General features: G+C 45.7%; 1 protein-coding gene across 1 annotated transcript in view; it reads left to right on the top strand.

The window, feature by feature from the left end:
• The window catches only part of LOC116957957 (E3 ubiquitin/ISG15 ligase TRIM25-like), a 509,595-nt gene that overhangs the window by 320,206 nt on the left and 166,142 nt on the right, over positions 1-23,247 (top strand). The window contains exon 4 of the mRNA XM_076058147.1: positions 13,587-13,609. Within this exon, the coding sequence (XP_075914262.1) occupies positions 13,587-13,609 (23 nt within the window). The remainder of the gene's footprint in view (positions 1-13,586; positions 13,610-23,247) is intronic.

Below are 23,247 nucleotides of genomic sequence, written 5' to 3'. Positions count from 1 at the left end.
TATTTATTAATTAACATTGTAATTGTGTTAACGATTGAGAACCAAAGGGGTGCAAGGCTGCAGTGAATGTTAAGAACCACTGAGGTAGAGAGATAGAGATTGACATATGAGAGCGGAGGGGTTCTGAGTCGGGGTGGCCACACACAAGTCGCGTGATGCGTGGGAGGCTTCAGCTGGTTTAGAGACAGCAGAGATACCGACAGAACCTGCTGAGCGCGACCCCCGTAGAACGCCGATTCGTTGTAGTGCTCTTTGCACCGGAGAACATTTTAACAACGACAAGTAATATTTGAAAACACTTTTTTTTTAAACACGCTTTAATGAATTGTACCGTACGAGTAATGGCAGAAGTCCACGACTCCAGGAAGTGGCCCCGAAGCTTGCCACAACGTAAGGGACCCGTGGTGATTTACAGCCAACATGAGTTGAGCGTGGACAATTAGACTCAAGCCGAAACATAACATGTAGAAAAGATTCTACATCATTGGACCTCCTTTGCCAGTATCAAAATATAATAATAGCGTTTTTCCCCTTTTTTCTGGCAACAAAACTGAAACCTTGTCCTTGAAACTGACTGGTCCACACCTGAGACAGCTTTCTTTAGAGCCTAGTCTCAATTGGTGCTAGACCAGATGATGATGTACGCCTTTTGGCGTCATCTGGTCTAACACCAATTGACATTGGGAAGTGGGTTAAAATTGAGTTACAAGATTTGAGGATACAAGAACAGACAGAGTGAGTAAATAAAATAAGCGTGTAAAAAATTGTTTTAAAATATCTATTTTTATTTTTTATGATAGAATATAGTCTTGCCATCAGAATGACATAAGTATACCAAGTTTGCAGTCGATACCACATTGGGAAATGGGTAAAAATTTAGTTACAAGATTTGAGGATACAACAACAACAGACAGAGTTAAATAAAAGTGTGTAATAATACAAATAAATGAAATCAACAAAACTACAAAGTCTCTAACAGTGAGAATACACAGCAGAGCTGGACGAGTAAATGTACCCGCCCCCATCATTCGCTCGACCAATGAGAGCGTCGTATGCTCTCAATCAATAAGTTACATCCCCCACACGATTTGATTATCATGATTCGTGGTAACGATTTATTAAAACAATATATTATTTAGACGTTCTCTACCCAATGTGATTACGGTGCGTGTAGCCTGGTGAGTCGTCACGAGACCAGGGCAGAGTCTCGGGCACCACCTAAAAGAATCCCCGTCACAGAAATGTCGACTGAGGGCCTCGCTAGGATCCGGGACTGGGAGCGCAGCAGCGGTCAGCACCTCCAGCCGCGTCTCCCGCCGCTGTCGCCGCCTTGTTGGAGCAGTGCAGTAGAATGCACTCGTGAGTACAGCACAGCATACTTATTGGATGTTATTCAACTAAATTATTTTTTATTTGTGAAATATTTACCATCTGTATGATTTTAGTGTTTGCCATGCCATTTCATACTCTAATATACCATTGGTGTGTAAATATAAGGCAGACTCTAGACCGCTATGTACAGTCACCAATAACTGCACAAAAATACCCATCATGTAGGATTTCGCCACGTAACTCGACTACATTCCATCTCCCCGAAGTAAAAGAAAAATGGAAAAACGTCTGCCTTCTACTGTGCCCGTGGACCATAGGTCTCCACTTTGAAGGTTTCTCAGAGGTGGCTCTTTGATGTCTACTTCCGTGGGCCGTTCTCTAACACTGCTCTACGAAGGGATAAACACTCGAGTCACTAATTTCATGACGTGACGACAATAGCACAAACGGGTTAAACTGTGTGTGGGGGGAATGGATAGCGATGGTGACGTCACCAAGCGTCATTGTGATATTGGTGCCACTTAATGGTGAACGCCGATTGCCGTTCTTGCTATAAGCAGTCGGTGAGGCTGTGAATGGTGATTAGTCGGCACGGGAATCTCCAGTCTCGGACAACGTGAGATACGGTGACATCGCAAACAGTGGGTGTTGGATGAAGGTAGAATGGGTGATAAATTCACACTTCAAGCAAAAACCTTAAGATTCCATGATGGGTCACGGAAGTCTGTGACAAATTCCATCTCAGATGCCACAATGACATTCAAGCAACTCACTACATTGGGAAAATTACGCGGAGATGGAATTACAGAACATCACGTAATATCTACAACTACAATTTATTTTACTGGGTAAAGACCAATGAGCTCATTTTCAGAAGTTACCTGGCACAAATGATTGCGCAATTAAGTGGCTTATCAGGTGTAAATGGATTGCAGCCAAGTACTCTAAACTTGTGATGTTGATTCTAAATGTGAAGGGAAAACTGGAGGACCCGGAGAAAAATACACGCGACCACGCAGAGAGAGACGCAAACTCCAAACATACAGCCAGCATCAGATAAAACCCAGATCCTCCTGTACACCAGGTGAGGAAGATAACATCTCTCCACTGTGGCACACAATCCATTGCTCTGTCTTACCATAGACACCGACTTGTGCACCGAGCTGTGAAAGGATGAGTCTATCTCTTGATTCTCATCTCACGAATGCGCTTTCGCAGCTGAGCCTCTTTGATTTATGTTAATATCAACATTTGATATTATTGAAGTTAAATCCCAACAGCTGAGTACAGTAGCCGTGTGCATTGTGTTTGTGCACATGGGATGCAGGTTCACATTCCAGGCAGTCTCATCATGCCAATAACGACAATGAAAATATTCTAAGAATTTTACTTCCTTCTTTACCATCGCCACACAGTGAGCGATCCGAGTGAAACCAACCACCCTTGCCACCAGCGCTCTCTTTCCACTCCAATATCTCCTTGCTCCCAGCATGCGCTGCTGCTCCACTGCAGTGTTCGTCAACGGGTCTCCACAAGTCTACGGGTTCCTCTGAGTGTATCTTGGAGACTCGGTCTGTTCTATGGGTCTGTGCACGTGTGGGTGTCTACGTAAATCTAGGTTGGTGGCTACTCTCGTAGCCTCTTTACCCATAATATCTGGAACTATTCAGGCAACTTCACCTGTCCCCTGCCTAAAATATTGTTGGAACCCTCCTCATCAACTGTACCTCGGTAACCCCCTTCATGTATTTCTGATTGTCACCAGGTGGGTACGTGAATAGGTATTCAAGGTTTAACCTGCCGAGAACTGGAGAGACCAGAATGAGTCTCATCTGCAAGCGTAAACTTGTGAAGGAGTCTGCCAGTAGCAGGCGATGATTGCAGCTGCTGTGTGCAATCACAATTGAGATAACATCTCGCTGTGGTGGTGAGACGTTAACTCCCTTGCCTGGTATGCACGAGGTCGTGGGTTCGATCCCGACCCTGACGCCTGTTTATTTGGTGTTTGCGTGTTCTCTCACTCCCTCTGGTCATGTGGATTTCTCTCTGATTTCCGCAGGATTTTCACTCCATATTTAGAATAAAAAAAATGCTCAGAGTAATTGGCTGCTGTAAATTTCCACATTATAAGCCTTCGTTGTGCTATTATATGTGCTAGGCAGGTTGCTTCATAGAATTAGCTTAATAGCTCAGTGGCTCTTACCTGGTAAAAAAAAGGGAAATAATTTGCAATGTAATTTTGGGAATTTGGAAAAATAAAACATGAAGGGAATAGAACAAGAAGAAAATCCCGTCACGACCGCAGCGGCTAACGCTGAATGGGCAAAATAAAGTGCAACCATACGCAACTAATATATAGCGTGAGAAATATACACGTCGTAAATCAAATAAATAATAATACGTAGTTAAACCGTTGAAAAACAATCAAATTGGGATGCAAGTGGTGAGCGAGTTCTCCTTGTTGGAACTACATTTGCTCCCATCGCGTATTTCTGTGCTCCTTAACGGATGTAATTTCATTTGGTACAAGCTGAGCCGACTTGTTTTTGGCCCCGATGCAAGTTTACTGCGCTTTGTAGACCACCATTCTCAAAGCAGTGGGTATAGTAACAATATTCAAATATTTCACCTGGGAAATGTCCCTCGAGGTGGAATCTCATTAGCAGGTGTTGTGTATATGTAGGCCTTTTCCCAAAAATTTATATTACGAAAAATTCTGCCAATATATACATTTTTAAAATACTTATCAATCGGGGTGAGCATGGGGCATGAAAGGGTGATGCACACCCCACCCCTCACACCCAGCTGCCTTGCCACATTAAAAGCAACTCGAGGGAAGAGGCCATAGAGAGCCATTAAATAATAAACTCTGGGGCAAAGAGAGGTTAACGACGATCTGGAAAAATCTGCACGGTACGGGGGATCATGAGTCTCACCTCCGCGGACGTTTTGGACAGTTTCACAAACATATCCAGACACAGACACAGAGCAGGGGCAAAGCAACATTACAACTGGCGTTTTATTTTATGGTAAAAATTTGAAACTTAGCGGCAATAATAAATCGACATTCTGGACTGCAGTCTACATTAGTGGCTTTTATTATTACTTATTTTATTTCACCCTTATTCACCCCATATATTGTTTCTTATTGTATCTTTCTATCTATGTGACTTTACCAAAAGAACCAAGGAATATGAATTCCGGCAGTCAAGAAAGCTTAAGTGAAAACTTAGTTACATCTCTAACCTCAGGATATCAAAATATAATTCAAGAATAAAAAGCACGGATCCCTGGATACAGACAGGGAGCAAAGGTTAATAAAACCCTTGAAATACTGGAGGTAACAACTAACGGTACATTACAGTTCTTGGTTAAACATAAACCAAATATTAATAATGAGGTATTAGATCTAGGGAAACGCAAAATAGTTACAAGGAAAATATGTAGGTCAAACACACAAGACCAGATAATATGTATTCCATGGAATCAGAGCCTCCCGGCCGCCTTTGTGTTCCAACAATTTGACACAACACATAGTAGCAATAAAATACGTATGAAGGGAGGGTGCCTCCCCTTTGAGATAGCAAACACCACGAAGGCAGAGGGGGGGGGGTGCAAACAAAAACATGGTGATCGAAAGCAGAGAGCCAAAGGTCAAAAGGGGGGGGGGGCAACCAGGCAGTTGTGGCCACGGGAGGAGAACGAGACAGAGGGCATCTGTTTTTTTTCGCAAGAGACACGCAGAGGGGAGAGAATTTCACACATAAGCAAGGACACAGATCACGAAACTCAGTTTGCAAGGGGTAGGCTCCGGGGCATGGCCTCGAGATCAACCATGGGTGTCGTGTCTTGCAGAGACAAGGGACAGTGTATTGTGAAGAGCTGAGTTCGGCATGGACCGACAGAGTAGCGCTGAACGTTTAATTCTACATTTATCCTGATGTTTTTAGTCGCTTGCAGAGTCAAGGATTGAGATAAGTTGTATTGTACTAAGCTATCAGAGTTGTGTAAGAGGTGTGCTAATAGAATTTACAAGTTTTGAGAGTGAGTGATCCAGCCAGCGACGAGCAGCTCACAGCAGGAGCCCTTTTGGAAGAAGGACGGAGAGCACGGAAGTTTAGCAACGACAATGTGAAGCCCTGAAAGAAGGGTGGGAGAGGCACCACTAAATGCCAGCGTGAAGCTGGCAGCTGTACGATCAAGGAGCGAGCAATAGAGAAAGTGAGAGAAAGAGTGACGACCAACGACAAGCAATCAACCTGGAGAAAGGGCAGAACACGCCAAGCATCGACCAAGCGAGCATTGCAGGGGACCAGCAGCAGCAGACGAGCTGCGAGCACAATCGTGCACCGCCAGAGAGCACAGAGCAGAAGAGAGCGCTCAACCAGTGCAACCGGGCAAGATATGTCGGCACCAGCGACCTGCGGACGAGCAACGAGAGCCATCATGCATCGCCAGAGAGAGCAGAGCAGTGGAAATAACCTGAGCCAGCTCAGCCCTGAAGTAAGGGCGGGTGTCCGTGTGAAGCTGGCAGCTGCACGATAAAGGAGAGAGCACAGATCAGGGGAAAGAGCCTGACCAGCCGCCCATGAGGAAGAGTGTCAGCCCCGGTGAGAGCGCCATGGGTTCGACCCACACACACACCGAGAAGCACCAGCTGGGAACCAAGACAAGAGTGAGGAACGGTGACCAGCGGACGAGATGCGAGCGCTATCTGACGACGGAATCATGTGCTTCGCCATCGGCGAGCATCGCGCCAACTCAACCAACCAGCAGTGGAGAGAGCTGGCAACGACAAGAGGAAGAGTGTTGGCGCAGGCAAGAGCGCCGTGTGTTCAATACACAAACACACACGTACACAGTTACACGCACACACACCGTCCCAGCAGCCCTGCTGGGAACCTGGGGTATTTTCAACACAAGGAACGCCGTACCGCGAAAGACGTCAAGTCAACAAGTGGCAAAGATGACACTCATAACACGCGTATTGGGACTAATAAGATTGTTCCAAAAAGTTATCTTTATGTTTCAAGAACGGTTGCCATTCTAAGATGGTGCGTTAAATAGCAGGTTGATAGTGAAAAGTATCGCTGCCCGTCTAGTTACATGAATACGATTGTTTAGAAGTATTTTAGTCATTCGTTTTCGTTAATTGCATAATCTTGACAATGAATTCATTGATAACTACCTATTTTCCCACATATAACCCGCGGGGTATACCACTTTTTACAAACAAAACAAGACCCTACGGGGTATATGGAGGTACGGGCTACCCCAAAAATATTTTACACGTGACATGTCATAACTCATTTTTTTCATGGTAGGACTATCCACTATGCAACACTTACCTTTGACTAAAGCACTGCTGAATAAACCACTCACACTAAAATTGCACATGTTATCAAGTTTTAAATGATTCGAATTGTTTGTACAATGATTCGACAATGTTTGAAGTGGGCGCACTTTGTTTACCGGCGACGGGAGATCTTGGGGGAGAGAGAGATGGGGTGTTGGGGGCGAGGCAATGGCGTTACCGTAGTGCCGCTATTGTCTGTGCAGTGCGCAATCTACCAGTGCTAAAACTGTACTTATCTACCAGTTATATGCTACTTATTTATTGGACATTTACTTTTGTTACTTAATTACTGTATTAAGTTCACTCGTTTCCGGTTTTTTATTTATTTGTGCACGTTATGATTTTAATGTTAACAATTGATAGTAAAATGTATTACAAATGTAAACTTCGTATTAATGATGGAATTAAGCTGCGGTAACGACGTTAAAGATATTAATGCATGCGGGGTGTATGGAGGTGTGGGCTGACATTTGTTTTTCACAAAACGCTATTTTTGCAGGGTATATGCGTATGCGGGCTATATGCGTATGCGGGCTATATGAGTCTACGGGCTATATGCGTCTGCGGGCTATATGCGTACGTGGGCTCTTTGCAGGACAATACGGTACTCTTGCTTTAGGCACATGTTCCTTTGTTGCTGTTGTATGAATATTGTCACATTATTTTTTTAAGGACTTTTCCTATTGCTGTGTACGCTCGCTTTACTCTGAGGAATTAACCGATTGTTCTGTTACCCAGTTTAACAAACATGATCATTGAGGGTTAAATGTACGGATCAATGAGGAGGACATCTCCAGGAGTACTGTGTTGACAATCCTAGCATAAGAGTTCGCTTTAAATTTTGATTTAAAGCTTTCGTAACTGCAGTAATTCATATTCTTAGCTCTTTCGGTAAAGTCACGTTGAAGGGAAACAATTAAATAATTGTTTCATATATATTTTATTATTTTATTGTTTCCCTTCAACGTGACTTTACCGAAAGAGCTATGAATATAATAAGAGTTCGCTTATTAGAGTGTTATGTTTTTGTTCAGAAATTGAAGTTGCTTGACACAGAAGAGCCTGAGTGGTGCCTTCCTAAGTTCATGCATAATGATCTTAATTATAAGAACTGTATCCTGCGGCGAGATCTGAATTTTGAGACCTGATATAAAACACACTAAGACATAATCAGTAAAAGTTAATGCGAGAATCATTGTATTATCCCGATTGATAATACAACCCTGGACAACGAGGCAGAACCTAATTAGCATAATTGCATGCATTAGCATAATCATACACTTGCATAACTTAATATGATTACACCTCCATGAATAGCATACATTTTTGCATAATTACATAAATGTGCATAGTTTCGGAAAATTACACATTTCTCAATTTTAATTTAGTTTTTAAATTACATTTTCAAGACCCGAGATATACAACACAGGAGAGGGTGTCCAGGGTGCCGATTGAAGTATGGCAAAACAAACCTTGAATGAGCATCATGGAGATTGAAAAAAAATGCCTTCAAAATGCAACCCATCAACTTGATTGCAACAAAAACACCCCCATACAGAAATACAGGTCTCGCTGGTTCTGCCAATCGTACAAGCCATGCACAACGCATCCCACCCGCTGTCACCTGAGTGCAAGACTGATCCGGTTCAGTCAGAAAGCTACCAGAGCTTTGCACTTTTAAATAATCAAAACTGACAAATTAATTTCTGTAGAACTGCTACTTGTTCTGTTCAGTTTTACATTGTCATTTTGGTTGCCCGAGTCTCTCGTGCTGGGCAGAGAGTTGGGGAGGGCCAAACCACCAAAGACAAAACTTGGTCTCATCTGCAGGTTCGTAGTGGGCTCTCGTCAGGGAAGTAAACTTCTGATTTTTCTGATTCTGCAGTGTGTGTAAGAGTAGGTGAGTGGGAGGGTGGATGAGTGAGTGGGTGTATTAGTGCGTGGGAGAGTGTGTGTGAGTGGGTGTGTAATTGTGGTCGTTCCGGCGCTGTCCTATGAACCTGGATACCCGGGTTCGATTCCCGCTCATGGCCAACACCAGTGACGATTATCTGAACTGGTGCTGGGCATCCCCTAGGTCAACTCAGCCTCAAATTATTTCCTGGTGTGGTGCGTAAAAACTAGAGAGACAAAGGCGGCCGGGCGTGGTGCTGGGCACCCACCCCCTTGTGTTAAGTGCTGGTCTTCGTATGTGCTCGCTAACAGTACTTGCCCCAACAGTCTGATAAGGTTATACAGGACATCTTTGTCTTTGTGTACTTGTGGAATGCGTTGATGTCTGCCAGTTAAAACCCCCTTTAAAAATTACGTTTTATCTCAATGGGCTCGACTTAGGGAATTTAACTTCTGGTTCTCCTGATAAACCTTGAAGAGCAGCCATCAGGCTTTGTCTAGCTGCCAAGATGTCTGTGCATCGCACCACGCTGTGCCTCAACACGCTGCACATGGGTTCACATTCCAAGCAGTGTCTCGTGATGTCAGTGACGACAATGAAAATATTTAAGTATTTTACTTCCTTCTTCACCGTCGCTATAAGAGAGAGGTCCTGGTCCAGGGTCTCTCTGATCCACACAGCGAGTGATCCCAGCGAAGCCATGAGTCATGGCGAGCGCGACTCCCAGTGAGAGTGTGGATAGTGAGCTGCTCCATCTGCCTGGGCATGTTCGTCTGCCCCTCCACGTTGAGCTGCGGACACTCATTCTGCCTGCGGTGCCTGGAGGCCGCCTTGGGAGACGGCGAGCAGCTTCAGCTGCCCGCAGTGCCGAGCGACCTTCCCTGTGCGACCCCAGCTGAGGAGGAACGTGGCCCTCGCCAACCTGGGGAAGCAGATCAGAGTTGGAGACGGGATGGCCGTGGCCGTCGTGTGTGACATCTGCGGTGATGGCCACACTCCTGCAGTGAAGACCTGCCTGAGATGCGAGATGTCCTTCTGTGCAACGCACTTGAGGCCTCATGTAGAGAATCCTAGGTTGAGAGACCACGCCATGGTGGATCCTATCGCGAACTTGGATGGGCGACGGTGCCAGCAGCACAGACAGGAGCAGATCAAGTTCTACTGTGAACAAGATGAGAGCCTGGTCTGCACTGTCTGCACCATCGCTGGGGGACATAAAGGGCATGCGTTCATTCCAGTGGAAAATGCACAACGGACAAAACAGGTGAGATATAAATCGCTGCTGTAACCCAATATCCCTCAATGTGACTACAGCATTCTGTGTGTGTGTTGTTCAGATAGAGGGTCTGTATTTTATCATTCAGATTTGCATATTATTAGGTAACTCCTATTGTTCCAGCATTGTGCCGGTCAATCAAATCACTTTGGGCAACAGATTGTAAAACTGGCACACGGTAGACAGCAGAGACACGGAAGACGGCAATGTTGGTTTGAATGTTTAGCAAAGCAGGGTATCCCATGGTTTAGCTAGAAGACAAAGCACTTTGTAACATTGCTGGTAAAGTTGTAAAATACATTTCACGTGGTAAGATTCGTACTTGTGAGTAGCAATAATGGTTGGAGAGAAGTGTGGACTAACACGAAATACTTCAAACGTGAGACGGCTTAAAAGTGCACTGACCATGAAATTAAAGGAGGCAAATCAGAAGCCATTCCCGTGGTAGAGACAGGCCGCCAGGCACGGTTTGATTGTCCATAGGCCAGATTTAGATTTGATTCTGTTGCAATGTTTGGTACCTAAAATTCCACCCTGCATCTAACATAGACGCCGTGTATTGGCATTCCACAACAAAACAGTGGATTGTGGTTGAGCACTACCACGGTGAAGCTTGGCCAACCACCAGAGCATTTAGCCTGCCACGCTTTTATTGGCAGGTGAAATGGGGCAACAGAGTGCGAGACTAAGGCCACACAGCTAAGAGACTGCGTGGGACTTGACGTGGGCAGAGCTTCACGTTCACAGCACTCAATCTTGCCAGTGTCAGGCCCTGCCAGAGGCAATCAAATGGGGACAGCTTAAGTCAAACATCACAATGAAGAATATTCAAGTCAATAATAATCATCATCATGACTATGGATGTATTTGTTGTTTTTGTTGTCGTTGCTGCTGCTAATATTCTTCTATCGTTAGAGTGTTAATATGATTGTGTTAATATTTACATAATTGTGTTTCCTAATACTGACAATGTTACTCTGCATATTCAATTCTGGCTGTCGCCTGATGATGCTGGTTGTAATTAGAAGTGAGGCAAAACGTCATGGTCCTCGAATTGTAAATATTGTGGGTTTACTTTCCAACACACCGGTGGTGCTGAACTAGTCACTAATTGGCACGTTGTGTTTACGTGATGAACCTTACTAATTGACCGAGTCGGGTGGTGGCGGGTTTAACAACACATTTCTATTTACATGACCTAACCCAAAAAAAAAAATCTCTTATGAATAATATTGGTCGCCAAAGCCTACTTGTTAAACTTGATCTGCATATATTAACTTGTAGCAATATTCCTTAAATTACTATTATCACATACACTGCATTTCTAGGAATGTTTAAACTGTGATATGAGTGTGCGGTTGTTCTGCTTTGGGGAGCAGTGGTGTAGTGGTTAGCGTACTGCGAACCTGGTCCCATGGCTCTCCCCCCCCTGAGTCCTGTCCAACTTGTCCCAATACGCCCCAGCAGCAGCCCTATCAGCACCAGAGCTGTCTGTACCCTAATACCGCTCTGGCACTCAGCTTGGTTTCCTGTAATATTTCGGATTTAAGTTTAGGTGTTTACCGCACTGTCACGCAAAGTGTGTGCTGTAGATATCTCGGGGGGTTATGGCTGTCGGTTCCGCGAGATTCCATTGTTGGGAAAAACTGTAGAAAACACGAGCGTGGGAGTGGGGATTCCTCAATACACCACGCTATCATCCAGCCGCCTACCTCAGACACGGCTGTTGTGCTGCCTGCTAAAGACCACCTCACAACCTGGGAGGTTGAAAGATTCAAATGGTCATGATTATCGCTGGGCGATCCACGAAACTGGCCTGCAAGGATCTGGGTTAAAGACATGGACCACTTGATGATGATAATGATGGGGGTACCAAACATCATGTATTTGTCTACCCCATGTATAGGAGACGTTCAGACTCGAGAAGACGGGGAGAGAGGAAAATAAAACTACGGCAGAATCACGGATACAGCAGCTCAAGCGTGCCTACAAACGCGTGCAGGTACAGAGAGACACACAGACACGTACAGGTACAGAGAGACACACAGACACGTGCAGGTACAGAGAGACACACAGACACGTGCAGGTACAGAGAGACACACAGACACGTGCAGGTACAGAGAGAAACACAGACACGTGCAGGTGCAGAGAGACACACAGACACGTACAGGTACAGACAAACACGCAAACTATACGGGTACTTAGCATTTGGCTTGAGTCCCCATGAATATCCTCACTAAATCGCCTCCTTTCATGCATTTAATTACTCGACGTTCTCAAAAATTAAAGTCACCCGCCTTAATGTACGGAGTTATGAGACGTGGCCGTGTCGAAGTCCTTCATGATGTCACATCGCACTGTGTCGTGTTGCATTTCAAGAGCGCGTCATCGTATCACTGCGTAGGAGTCTCTGCGTGGGACCAAGGAGCGGATCAGTCGAGAGTTTGAGCGCAGGAGGGAGCAGCTGACGGCGGAGGAGAGGGAGGCGCTGGAGCGCGTGGACGAGGAGGGCCGCTCTGTGCTGTCCCGCATCCAGGCGGACATCGCTCGCTACGAGAGCAGAGCATGCGGCCTGGAGCAGGAGATCAACCAGCTGCTCGCCACCCTCGCCGTGCAGGACCCGATCTCCTTCCTGCAGGTGGCACCACCTCCATTCACTCGCCACGGTGGCTAGATGTTAACTACCTCGCCTGTTATGCAGGAAGTCGTGGGTTCGATAACAACCCTGATGTCTGCTGTATATTCGGAGTTTGCATCTCTCTCTCTCTCTCTCCTCGTGCATGCGTGGATTTTTCACAGGTTCTCCGGTTTTCACCTCCAAATTTAGAATCAACATCACGCGTTTAGAGTATGTTGCTGCTATAAATTTCCACACAATAAGCCACTTTGAGTTATCATTTGTGGCAAGGTTACTTCTGAACCAAAGCTATATAGCTCAGTGGGCCTTACCTGGTAAGGTATAAAAAACTATGTTTATAGTTTATACTCATAGCCTTGGGTTTTCAGAGGGTTAATCTACAACCAGCAGAGGCGCAGCACCCTGTGAGACGTTGACATTGTTGGCATTCTTATTTCAGTGATATGGGAGCAAGCGGTGGTGTCCATGAATACACGCGCGCTTGCTTCCATGTGACATTCAGGCCTGGACTTGTCCAGTACAACATCGCCATTTACCTCGCCTGCTGTGCAGGAGCTCGTGGGTTTGACCCCGACACTAACGAAGCCTGCTGTATATTTAGACTTTGCGTTTTTCTCTCCCCATTGTCCCGTAGATTTTTCTCCGGGTCCTCTGATTTTTTTCTTCCACATTTATAATCAACATCATACATTCAGAGTATTAGGCAGCGACTATAAATTTCCCACGTGATAAGCCACTTCGTTGAGCTGTCATTTGTGATAGCCAGGTTGCTTCTGAAAAAGAGTGACATAGCTCAGTGGGATTTACCTGCTAACAATTTTAAAACGTTAAGTTTATTCAGAGTTCAACACGTGAGTTGTTATTAGACCACTCGTGTAGGCGATGGACTAGACCTGTAAAGAGTGGTTTTGTATTTTTTAGACGTCCGTCCGTGTCCAGTTAAATTAACCCTGTTTTTCACCATTCTCAGTGTGCAGATATTTGCTAATTCCCTGATGTCGCACTCCATCATAAGCGGCAGGTGACTGTGTGGAGGTGGGGCATCTGTTTATGTCAATGTTAATGTGAAATGCGGGTTTGTGTTTTTCAGGATCCCCTGCATGAGAGTCTCAGGTCAGTACCAACCCAGACTCAAATTCGAGCTCAGTCTGCCACCTGGTGGACAAATCAGCTAACGGTCGTGATGTAATTCCTAATACACCCCATTGTATGAAGTCGTATCCCATATGGTCTACAGGAAGTCCTCGGGTTACACACCTCATTTATTCATGAGACTCGTTCGTAAGTCGGAAAACAATAATGCACCATATTTAAATCCCAACACGGTTGTAAAATTGTCTTACGGTTAAACAGAGGGAAGCATTGTTAAACTCATAATTAAGAATGTTGTACATTTGTAATCTAACACTGTAAACATTTTGCAGTATAGTCAATTAAACATAAAATAACATAAATAGAAAACAATTCATGTTCACTTACATTGATGCTAGCTTGTGGTCGGAAGGGGGGCAATGAGTCACTACAACAAACAGGGCACGCATGCACACACAAAGACACCCCAACGACAACAATCCCCCCATGTAGCCTTCACAGGATGTTTGGGGCAAGTTCTCTCAGCGAGCAGTGCCCAAGATGGCCACCACTGTGGCACACGAGGGGGTGGGTGCCCAGCGTCATGGCCCGCTGCTTTTGTCTCCCCGGTGGCCTGTGCCAGGCCAAGTGCACTATGAGGCCACGTGAAGTGTCGAATGCCCGCTGGCAGGGGGTCACGGGGCAGACCCAGGTGCCACACACTTAGAGGCGAATGGCGGTTGTTTGTAGAGAGACAAGGACCCTCATTAGACTCTGTGTGTTCCTGTGCTGTGAGTGCAGGAGGAGCACCGTCTCCCAGGAGACTCAGGATGACCCAGCCCCCATCTCCCATGGTCTGAACCTTGCAAAAGTCATCTCAGTGGGCGGCGTCCAAACTAAACTTCTGCCTTTTCTCGGTACATCCCTCTGCCACGACGATCTTCCTTAGACTCCATTACAAACTCCAGATTGCCGACAAATCCTACCCATTTGGAGGGCCTCCTTTATTTCAACCAGGCTTGAGTGCATTAATGCAGCGTGACCCATTGGCAAGGGAGATCTACGTGCATCCTGGTCATGAAACGGGCACCGAGATGCTGGGTGAAAGATCGCTAACAACACGAAGGGTCTCACTCATCATGAGTTGCAAATAACAACAGCAACGTGACAGTGCGTTTCTTGAGAGAAAAAGGGCGACTTTGTAAGCTACGGACGAAGCAGTTCCAGTCCTGTCACGCTCATTTAGACGCTGACCATCACGCGTGGGTGCAGTGGGTTCACGGTTGGTTGAGGAAAGTGGCTGCTAGGTTAGAATTAAGACGAACGAGAGCCAAATGATAAGTAACATATTGTACTTAGGGCGCTCACTGCGGGCAAATTGGCATTAAACTGTTCACGTAAAACTAAGTGCAGGATGGAGACTGCAGTTGTTTCATAATCGCGTAGGCAGCCTTCACAACCAGGACTTTAAAAAGTACAAAGGAATGTAAATGATTGACTGGGTGTCAGAGTTTCAGTGCAAGATCCTCATTTTTCTCCAGGTCCTCCGGTTTTTTCCCCTCCACATTTAGAAATCTGCCCTTGGGGTATTTGGCACTTCGATGAGCAATCAGCACGTGTGGCCAGGTCGCTACACGCAGTGCAGTGTGCATACCGCTACGTTACCACTCCTCACACCCACTCACCTACACACACCCACTCATTCACCTACTCACTCAACCACTCACCTACTCACTCACCCACTCACTCACCCACTCACTCATCTACGCACACCCCCACTCACCCACTCATTCACCTACCTAAACCCCCACTCATTTACCCACTACCCACAAGTTAATATTTTAAAAGGTTAGTATACACACTGGGGGAGTGGTGGGAAAGCGGCTGATGCGCTGCACAACGTGGAGTCGATTCCTGTATAAGCAGCGTTGAGCTTGGCTAGTGATGGGATGGGTGATCACCGTGCATAGCAGATGCTATAAGGCTGCGGGGCTCTTTGACCTACCTATTTAGCGTATTTTAATTTCACCAGGTGCAGGTACCTACTGAGTTAAGTAGCTCTTGTTCAGAAGCGAGCTGGCCGTCACGAATGATAGCTCAACCGATTGGCTGACATCATCGTCATCCCGTTGACATTTATATCAGTTGCCAAATATTCACAGAGACCCATATAGATACTGAGAGACCCATACAGATACTAGACCCATAGTCACACGTAGAAAACAATAACGATACCAATGGAGACCTAGAGATACATAAACACCCATAGGGGTACTCATACACCCATAAACATCCATGTAGACACATAGACATACATAGACTCAAAGAGATACCTAGAGACCCATAGAGATACATAGGGACAAATAGAGATACATAGAGACCCATAGACTGAACTCATTTTAGATTTGAAGTTTTCGTGACATCAAAGATCCATACTTTGTTTTTGTCGGTAAAGTCACGTAGGTCAAAACAAAACAAAACTAAATTAATTCACGACGTTTCGAGTGCAACACATGCGTCCGTCTTCAGATGGCTGTGACGAGGATTATATAACTGCGGGGGGGGGGGGGGGGGGGGAACCAGGCATACTTAAGCGATTGTTCTTTCGCTGCGTTTGTCCCCACGTGAAGACGGACACTTATGTTGTGCCCGAAACGTCGTGATTTAATTTAGTTGTTTTAATTTTTTTTTACCTATGTGACTTTACCGAAAAAAAAAAGAGTATGAACTCATTGTATTTGACCAGATAAGGCCCCACTGAGCTGTGTAGCTCTTGTTCAGAAACGACTTGGCCATCACAACTTATAGATCAACCAAGTGGCTGATATCGTCACCGTGTGGACAAGTATGGACGCAGCCAAATAGTAGATGCAAGGGGAGGGAAAAACCGGAGGACCCGGCAGAGCTTTGGGAATCTATATTATTTAATTAAAGAAAACAACTTTTAACTGTTGTGACGGGGTGGGCAGCAGAGGGCAGTGCAGCATGAACCATTGTTGTACTGCACCTCTACGCTTCCACCTTGACGGTCCCCATCATCGCCATCGAGCACCGACGAGAGCGGTGAAGTATGGTCAAATAACCCCCCAGGATGCGCACGGTGCGGGGAGGCGCTCACCCAGCAGCGGAGTGACACACAATGTCTGTTTGTGGATGTCAGAGTGTGCGAGGCTGTGACACACAATGTCTGTGTGTGGATGTGAGAGTGGCGTTCACATTGTGGTGCTGGCATTATCACAGCTGCTCACTACCACTGCACACACACCCATGGTCATGTGAGTGTAGCACTTATTAATTAATAGTTATTATTTATTATAATTAACTAATTATTAACAAGTGATTAGCAGTATATGTACACTAATACTAACTAATGTTAGTATGTGTACACTAACACTAACTAATATTAGTGTTTGTACACTAATACTAACTAATATTAGTATGTGTACACTAATCCTAAATAATATTACAATGTGTGTACACTAATACTAACGTTAGTATGTGTACACTAATACTAACTATTATTAGTATGTGTACACTAATACTCACCACAGATGGACGCTCACCGACTCTGGACACAAACTCAGCCGGCGACCACCTCCAGATTTCCTCGAATCTCAAGACGGCGACGCTGAGCGATGTCTCCCAGGGTCGCCCCCGTCACCCACACCGCTTTCAGTGCCGGTCACAAGCACTGTGCTCCGAGAGCTTCTCGTCGGGTCAGCACTACTGGGAGGTGGACGTGGGGAGCGCGAAGCAGTGTCTGGTTGGAGCTGCGTACGGGACGATCCCACGGAGAGGGAGTGGTGCTAAGTGCCTCCTAGGACTGAGTGACGTCTCCTGGTGTCTACAGAAAGATAACGACAGCTTCTCAGTGGTACATGGCCGGGTAGTGACGTCACTGTCGGTGCCGCAGCCTCCGCGGAGAGTCGGGGTCCACCTGGACTGGGACGCGGGGCTGCTGTCGTTTTACAGCGCCGACTCCATGGCGCTGTTGCACTCGTTTCACCAAACATTCACTCAGCCCCTACACCCTGGGCTGTGGGTGGCGTGGAGTGGTGACTCAGTGAGGATTCTGGATCTGAGTGATGCGTCCTGAGACAGGTGAACGTGAACAGCGCAGAGGGCAGACGCCCGCGACGCACGGCACTCGCCACCCTCGTCACCGTCACATGCAGCGCCACGCCCGTGGCTGTCGGTGGCTGTCGGTGGTTAGGGGCTGCGTGGCTCTCCATCACAACGGGGGGGAGTTGAGCGTAAACAATCCTCACAACCTTCATGGGGGGAGGGGGGGTGATAAAAAAGTACTGCTTTGTGTGTGTGTGTGAAGCCAACGTGTATGTATTCACCCTGATAAAAGGAGTGTGACTGTAGTGTGGGGTGCAGTTATTAGCATTGATGAACTGGGATGTGTTTATACACTGTTGGTGTCATGGGTCGTGTGAGAGATACAACAACAACAATAATGTTATTGATTTTAAAAGTTAGAAATATACGCGTACGACAGTGACATTGTAACTCTTGTATCGTCGATTCTACAATAAAAATACAGAACACAACAACAACAACGTCGTTGTGTACAGCATCATTCGTGCTCACTGCATCCCGAAACGCTGTTCATTAATTAAACACGAGGACCAAATCCTCTACACAGCCACTGCCAAGCAAATTAAATCTGCAAATTAATAAACAAATAAAGAGACGGCGCCAAACACCAAAAGGCGTCAAAGTCCCAGCTGTTCAAGTTGTCTGCTGCTGCGTCATGGACGTGGTGACGTCACCACGCACACACCCCAAAAACCACAACCACAACAACCGCAACAACCACAACAACCACCACAACCACAACAACCACCACAACCACAACAACCACCACAACCAACACGACAACCACCACCACCACGACAACCACGACAACCACCACCACAACCACCACCACAGCCACCACCACCCCCACCCTATCAATCACCACAACAACCACCACAATAACCACAACAACCACAACAATCACCACCACCACCACAACCAGCACCACAACCGCCATCACAACAACCACCACAATAACAACCACAACTACCACCACAACCACCAGAACAATCACAACAACCACCACAACGACCACCGCAACCACCTCCACACCTACCAACACAGCAACCACCACCACCACTACCACCACCACCCTATTAACCACCACAACAACCACAACAACAACCACAACCACCACCACAACAACCTCCACAACCAAAGCACAGCAACCACCACAATAACCACAACCACCAAAACCACCAACAACCACAAAATCCGCAACCAAAACCACCACCGCAACAACCACAACAACCGCCACAACCACCACCAGCATCACAACCACCACAACAACCACCGCAAGCATCTCCACAACCACCACCACAGCAACCACCACCACAACCACAACCACCACAACAACCACCACAACCAACCCCACAATTACAACCACATGACCTCCACAACCACCACCACAACAGCCACCAAAATCACCACCACAACCACAAATTCCACAATCAAAACCACCACCGCAACAACCACCACAACCAGCACCACCACAACAACATCATCACCACAACAGCCACCACAACTACCACCACCACTACAACAACCACCACAACCACCACCAGCACCACCACAACAGCCACCACAACTACCACCACTACCACAACCATCACGAAAACCACCACCACCACAACCATCACCACCACCACCACCATAACTACCATCACCACATGTTAACTTCACGCAGTGACAGGGACTGGGAACTAACAATAAAGTCGTCCCCAGGCTTTGTGTCAACACGACTCACACAAATTCCGGATAGAGCAACAATTATTAATATATTTATACACTCATACATATTTATACTTGTACATATTCACTATATATTATGTTTTTTAGATGCTTATATTTACATTTAAATCTTTATTTCTAAATATATTGCGAAATATATATGTATAGTTTCATATGAATATGTTGATATTTCGTCATATATTCATATAATTACATTTCATTTTATATAGATGCGTATATTTATGTATACATATTAATTGACATGAACTATATTTACATGTAATTAACATTCATATAAAACATATATAATTATATGAATATATAACAAATTATAAAAATATGTATATATATTTATATAATACATGTGTTTACATATAAATACATATTACATATATTTATATCAGATATTTATCAAATACTAGCGGGAAGTACCCGGCGTTGCCCGGGCAAAAAAGGCAGACACACACATGGACTTACACACAGACATCGACCCACACACATAGAAACACAGACTTAGACGCACACACACATATGGTTAAACCCAGGGTGGATCGTTAGCAGGCCAGCCTAAATGTTTCCAACCGGCGAAGATGTTCCATTAAGTGGGTGCACGTTTCGCAACCGTACAGAAGGTAGGGAATTACCGTGGCCGAGAAGACCTAGAGCTTCATGCGGAGCGAGAGACCAGGTAGCTTCCACACAGCGGAACGCAGCCGATGAAAAGATAATAGCGCTCAACTGATTTGGAGTGAGACCTCTGGTGTTAAACCGGAGCTGGTCATGAGCACACTGGCCAGGTATGGGAATCTCTCCAATCTCTCCACAACTGCCACATCAGAAATTGTGAGTTGTGGGGGTGGATTGTCCGATGGTACAAAATACCCAGGCAGGTGCTTAGTTTTGGTGGGGCTGATGGTAAGGCCCCACCTCTTAGTGCCAAGCTCCAGGTTCAACAGCAGTGCCTCCAAGTCCTCCTATGAGTGAGCAGGATTCACCAGAGCATCGGCATACATTACATGGTTGATCTATAGGGAGCCATCCCTTGACCGTACCCGGGCATCGATCAGCCTCCCATTGTATATGTATCTTATGGTAATTCCTCCGGTACAGCCATTGAAGTCTTCACGAACTACGTGGTCAAAATATATGTTAAGTAATGTGGGAGCCAGAGGACATCCCTGTCGCACCCCAAGGTGTAGAGGGAATGGCTCTGACTGACGGCCACGTAGTTTGACGCGGGGTCGCTCACCATCATGAAGGTCCTTAAGGATCGTGAGCAAAGGGTGAGGGACTCCGAAAGTATGAAGAACAACCCAGATGCCAGGCCTACTGATGGTATCATAGGGCTTGACCAAGTCAATAAAGCACACACATTCACTCACACGCATACATTTACCTACAGACACGCAAAGAAATGGACTTACACGGACTCACATGGAGCCACGGACACAAAGCGACTAACACACACGCCCATGGACTGACACACACAGACATATCGACTCGCACACACAAACACATGGACTTGCACACACACATATGGACTCACACACGCATAGACATCCACATTATGTTACACACACATATATGGACGTAGACACATACAGCGACACACACACACACCGACTCACACACAGATATACGTGGACTCACAGACAGATTGACGTAAACACACATATGTACTTACACACACACACACATCGACTAAGACACACACACATGGACTTACACACATGCATAGACTGACACACATACGGACTGTGTCACACAGACATCTACTTTAGATACACACACATGGATTAACACACACATATCGACTCACACGCATTGACTTAGACACACACATCGAGTGACACACACACACATGTATGGACTTACACACACGTGGACTAACAAACACACATATGGACTGACACACACACATCGACGTACACACACATGGACTAACACACCCACAGCGACTGATACACACACAAATGGACTGACACGCACACTTGGACTGACACACAAACACTTGTACGTACACACACACACATCGGGCGTTGTCCAATCGTAAAAGACAGACACAGACATGGACTTAAACACGCGCATGGACCTACACGCGCACACATATAGACTCAAACACACACAAACATCGACTCGCACACACACACACATCGACGTGCACAGCAATCCCCGATGATGGCACAGCTCTCAGTATCCCAGTACTCCGTATGAGTAAATAGCGTGACATGAGCAATGGAAACAATGGAAATGCATTGAAGAAATAAGCAGAAAGCAGTGTAAATTATAGAGCAGCAGTATGCACAGGTAAGTTGAGAAGCAGGCTACAGTTTAGATTATAGACTGGCAGTACGCCGACTCAATGACATAAGCATTGCTACAGTCGACATAAAAAGCTGCCAATACAGGCAGCAGCTGAAAAAGCAGAATATAGTCGACATGAAAGGCTGTGAGTACACTGAGTGAGGTAAAGAAGCAGGCAACAGATTATAGACTGGCATACACTCATAATGGTCAAAAGGAAAATTAGCAGTGTAGATAATAGTGGCAGTGCACTGACGTTAATTAATCAGCAGGCAGCAGAGCACATGACAGACTGGCAATACACCGTCGCAGCGTGATAAAAGCACAGCTAAAAAAGGGAATATTTATCAAGCTAATAATGCAAATTTTGTTTTGTGAACACAAACATCATTGTAATATCTGGCAGCGTATTTGTTTCATAATAGTAAACAATGAACCCGAGTTCTTATCTGCACACAAACATAATTATTGTAATATGCGGCAACTTATAAGTTTCATAATAGTAAGCAATAAACCAGAGTTCCTATGTGCACACAAAAATTATTATTGTAATATCTGGCAACGTATTTGTTTAATAATAGTAAACAATGAACCTGAGTTCTTAGCGTAAGAAGCAAGGAAATGTGTACTTACCATAGGCTTGGTCAGGCCTAGGCCGGGGCGGAGCCCCCGTCCTGGCCTACATTGCCCAGGCGGGGGAGGTGGCACGTGCAATAATAATAATGGTATTTAAGCACTATATTATTATCTACGGACTCTGTTGTAGAAACTGGATGTGTTTTTTTTTTTGGGGGGGGGGGGGGGGCGAAGAGGACATGAGACTGAAGAAAAATCCGCAGCGTGATGTGTATATTCATTGCATGTTAAACGCGTAAAATGAAATGTCCCCCCGTGAGCTCGACCGAACGCGCATCAGGGTCCGCCCCACCCCCCACGCAATTGTCGTCAGTTGGTACGGTCGACGTGATGCAATAAGTAAATAATTAAAATAAGAATGTCACAAATTTGTTACTTAAACTACTTTAAAGTTTAGGATCCGAAAACGGAATAACCTATTCCCACCCCGGGACTGAGGGCGTGCTGCCTGGTAATTTTTTTTGGACGTCAAGCCCACCGTCCGAGAGCCAAATCCCTCGCAAGCACGCGCGCGGAGACTTTTATATACAAGATATTTTTACTTAAACACATTCATACGTAAATTATATATAAATATACGTGTGTATATATTTAGAAATAAATGTGTCGTAGTGCGATGACAGCGGTGTGGTAGTAGCTAGACGGTGCCACGTGACACACCGTGGTGCTGGTGTCATGACAGCGGTGTGGTAGTAGCTAGACGGTGCCACGTGACGCACCGTGGTGCTGGTGCGATGTTTCTGCATGATCCTCCATTGACACCGCTTGGGGCTGCGTCCAAAAAAACAACACAAATGGGGGGAGGGGGGGCGGAGCAGTGATGAAGAATCTTTGGGTGATGCCAAATTTACGGAATTGGACTTCGTGGCAACTGAGAGCGTTAATAAGCAATGGAGCGTGCACATTGGAGGTGATACAAAATTTGA

This window comes from Petromyzon marinus (assembly GCF_048934315.1).
Source record: "Petromyzon marinus isolate PM22_M1 ecotype Great Lakes invasive population chromosome 68 unlocalized genomic scaffold, UKy_Petmar_22M1.pri1.0 chr68_unloc.1, whole genome shotgun sequence".
Lineage (NCBI taxonomy): Eukaryota > Metazoa > Chordata > Hyperoartia > Petromyzontiformes > Petromyzontidae > Petromyzon > Petromyzon marinus.
The sequence above is the reverse complement of the archived record's forward strand: the minus strand, read 5'-3'. Positions and strand labels throughout refer to the sequence as shown.